General features: G+C 34.5%; 1 protein-coding gene across 1 annotated transcript; it reads left to right on the top strand.

The window, feature by feature from the left end:
* Positions 1-517: 517 nt before the first annotated feature.
* On the top strand, positions 518-1,675 carry LOC110444782. The gene has a single exon (XM_021489142.1). The coding sequence runs from the start codon at positions 700-702 to the stop codon at positions 1,654-1,656; it is 957 nt and encodes a 318-aa protein (XP_021344817.1). The 5' UTR covers positions 518-699; the 3' UTR covers positions 1,657-1,675.
* Positions 1,676-3,811: the final 2,136 nt, after the last annotated feature.

Below are 3,811 nucleotides of genomic sequence, written 5' to 3'. Positions count from 1 at the left end.
TTCCGAAACTTTTCAGTCAGAATGCGATGGTTGGTGTTTTGTTCGTCCATGTTGGAATTTTATGAAGCCACGCATGCGCAGTAGTAAACAATAAATCGGCGTCTCTCTAGAACTTATTTAGGCGTACGTTGAGTTTGATTCAAGTGTTTCCCAGTTGTAGCTAATGCTTCAATGTCGCAAATATAAATGCACAGACACATATATTTTTAATCTAAAATTTTTGAAACATATGGCTTATTTAAAATGATTGATATAAAAATTTGACCGTTAATATTTTTAGTTGTCTTTAACTGTGTGTTATTTGTGTAATTGGAAGTCGCAAACAAGAGGCACCCAGAGCAGGTGCTTTTGATTTTGTCGTCACCTTGTGCTTAATTAAATATTGTAATGCTTTTGTTTCATTGTTTGGAAACAACTCTAATACAAAGATGTTTTATATGTTTATTGATGACACTTTAGTTTGCTTCCATAATTTTACTTTCTTTTGATTGCATTATTTGTATTTGGCTGTTAACATTTCCCCTACGCTGGGCCTCAGGTGGAGTGTGACAGGTAATGCTTGATTAAGCTGACTGCTTACCAACACGAATTGTTTGACAATGGAGGACGGGCTGAGCTATAACAGGGCGAAACGTGAATGTTCGAAGAGTTTTGTAGAGACATCGTAAGCAAGCACATGCAAGTTGTCAATAATTCTAAATGACCATTTCTTTGCACGCTGATGTCATGACAGCAGATGAAAAGCCAGAATCCAGCCATGAATATAATTTTTTTCTCGATAGACAACTTCAGAACAAACTTTTGGATTTCGACGAACAGGATATAGACTCTAGATATTTTCAAAATGTCAAACTTGACGGGAAGTCTTATAAAGCTCAGGTTCGAAACGAGGAGGTTACGGGATGGATTTATGATCCAAAAAATAATTTCAGAAAACCTGAAAAAGAAAATAGTAAACAACAAAAAGAATTTATTCAACCCTGGAAAGACTACAAGGCAAGACAACAAAAAGATGATTCGTTCATGTTTAGACATTATGGGGATCTGAAGAAATATATTCAACAATATCGTCAAGAGCATTCATATGCAAATGGATTTCGCCCTCCCGGGATGACAAAGTCGGATGTTCCCATTGGGGAGCTCCGGAAATATCTTCATCACCATTCTGCTCCAACCCCAAGTGCTGGTGTTATACAAAATCAAATCTCAACACAAAGTCAGTCTTCAACACAGACTCAGGTTTCAACGGTTTGTACGCAATGTACAAATACTAATGGCAGTAATCAACAGTTAATAACTGCCTCCATGTACTATACAAATCGGAAGGATAGTTTAGTTTCTCTACCTAACGGTGCTTCTGTTGGTAACCCTCGTACATCTAGCAATCACAGTCACGGACATCAGTGTAGCAAACACAATCATGTTCATATTAATCCGGATCATGCTTACAAGTATAAACTAGCCCCTGATGCTGCATGGCGTTCAGATTCTGTTCAATCTTCATGTGTAGAATCAGATCGTAATGAGGGTGTGAGAACTCCAAGAATAAACTCAGCAAAAGGGGATAGAGGGAAATCTCCTACAAAAGTCATGGTTCCTGCTGGTGCTTCAAATGGACCCCAAAAAGGCCATCCTTTACAAACTGTCACAGTGTAAGTATCATGATCAATAAAGGCATTTATTAATTGAGATGTACATGAAATCTAAAAATTACTGAAAGGGAAAATAGTGTAGATTTTCAGGAAATTATAAACATATCTGAATGTCGCTGATTTAATATGAAAACTTACACTTAAAATATACATATCTTAATACATCATTTGTTCCCACTTTTTTGATTCACCTATAAAATCCATCTTGTATAAATTCTTTAGTATAATGTTGACCAGCATCATCATTACGGTAGGTACCAGTGTTTTGATTGAGCTCTCTCTATTTTACACTCTATACATGTTTTGACAAAACATTCAAGAAATCTAATCTAATCTAATTAATTAAGAGTGTGTTGGTCTGAGTATACAATATATATATATGAAACCTCTAAGATTTGTAACTGAATACATTGTCCAGCCAATCAACTTTCTACTATAATTATATGTCTCCTTCCTTATCTTGATGGAACTGAAGCCTAAATCCCCATTAGAGCAGCCAATGACATTACCAGAAGGTTGCTGTAGCATTTAATGTGACATCTTGTCTGGGTTAAAGCTTTAAACCATCAAAGAAATCTTGATGAAATTTGAAGTATGCATGCAATGCCTGCAGATGGTATGCAGTGCACTAAACTAAGGTTATGGTGGCGTTGACCTCAAGGTCAAAGGTCAAATAAATGCTTAATTTCTTGTGAAATCTTGCCTGGGTTGTATAAAGTATCTTTAGGAAACTTGAAAGGGAAGGTGTGATTCTTGCTGATGGTGTGTGCTGTATTTAAGTCACCATAACCTTCACCTCAAGGTCAATGGTAAAATATAAGAAAACATGCATGTGACTATATCATTGGGGAGTCCATGTTTTTCATCTAGTTTAATAGATGGTAGGGTATCACCAAGTGCTGTAGGAACTTGTTAGAAGTCAGTTCAGAGATCAAATCTGGCCATGTAGTCTTTGAGAATCTGAAAAGTACATGTGTATCGAGATCTCTGTCTCAATTGATAACAGTACAGCAGTACAGTACAGTGAATTGATCTTGATACTCTGTCTCATTTGGTTACAGTGTATACATTGCTTATACCGATAGTACAATATGTAAATGACAAGTCCATGCAAACTCCAGCGTTTTGGCAAATCATTTTCCCAAAAATTTATAATATTGATGATTATGAAAACTTGCGTCCAGTTTCTAATTGTAAAATGATCCATGCAGTATAATGGCCCTATTAGGAATGAATTAAATAAAAAGGGAAAACTCTCAAAGATCACATTCAAATTGTAAACCTATTGAATTATTTTTATCAATACATTTCTTTTTAGTTGTGAATGTTTGATTAACAACACGTTTCTCAGCATGGGATATTTACTCTAGACTGTGTACAATGGTCTGTATATTGATCTAGAACTTATGTCCTTAATTTACACGTCACTGATAGTAACCCTATTATTTTTATATTGATTAAGCATCTCATCTCAATAAATTGTTGTATATCCACCCTCTTTTTTTCAAACATGGTTTATATACAATATAGTTATCAAATATTACATCAAAGAATTCATATACACTTTATGACATTTTCGCCAGTATTTGTCAATATGAAGATATATGACTTTTGTTATTAACCATTAGAACACTTCTTTCAAAACCTCCAGAAATTCTGTTCAGACGCATGACTAAGAAACAGCAGATTTGAACATTTTTATTTAACTGAATCATTCAAAATGGCACAATTGTACACAACCTTATACATTATGTAGTCAAATGTGACATTGGGATTATCCTCAGCACCAAAGATAATGATATAAAGCTTTGTGTAATATTCACAGGCCTTTTTTTATGTATGCATGCGTTAACATTTTACTTCTTTGAAAAACAATATATTGCAAAATTAATGAATTGCACTTTTTCACTTGAATTGCAGAGTTCATATAGATATAGATTTGTATTCCTGCTTTGAACTCATGAGACATATATGATATTCAACATGAACCCCTACCTGTAAATATTCTCTTATATATACATTGCATTAAGGATTCGTATGTATTTCATTAGAGGATTTGTTTCCCGGTACCCAAGTCGGCTGTGATAAAGTGTGAACATTTTCTATACACAACACTATGGGTTGCCATTCATGGATTAATTGTTAAACTTTTCAATTAT

This window comes from Mizuhopecten yessoensis, unplaced genomic scaffold (assembly GCF_002113885.1).
Source record: "Mizuhopecten yessoensis strain PY_sf001 unplaced genomic scaffold, ASM211388v2 hete_36172016, whole genome shotgun sequence".
Classification (NCBI taxonomy): Eukaryota; Metazoa; Mollusca; class Bivalvia; order Pectinida; family Pectinidae; genus Mizuhopecten; species Mizuhopecten yessoensis.
Note: the sequence above shows the minus strand (reverse complement) of the source record. Positions and strands in the feature narration are given on the sequence as shown.

Bases quoted from the DNA above. Each gene is read 5' to 3' on its own strand.
- LOC110444782 (XM_021489142.1), top strand. From the start codon at position 700: ATGACCATTTCTTTGCACGCTGATGTCATGACAGCAGATGAAAAGCCA.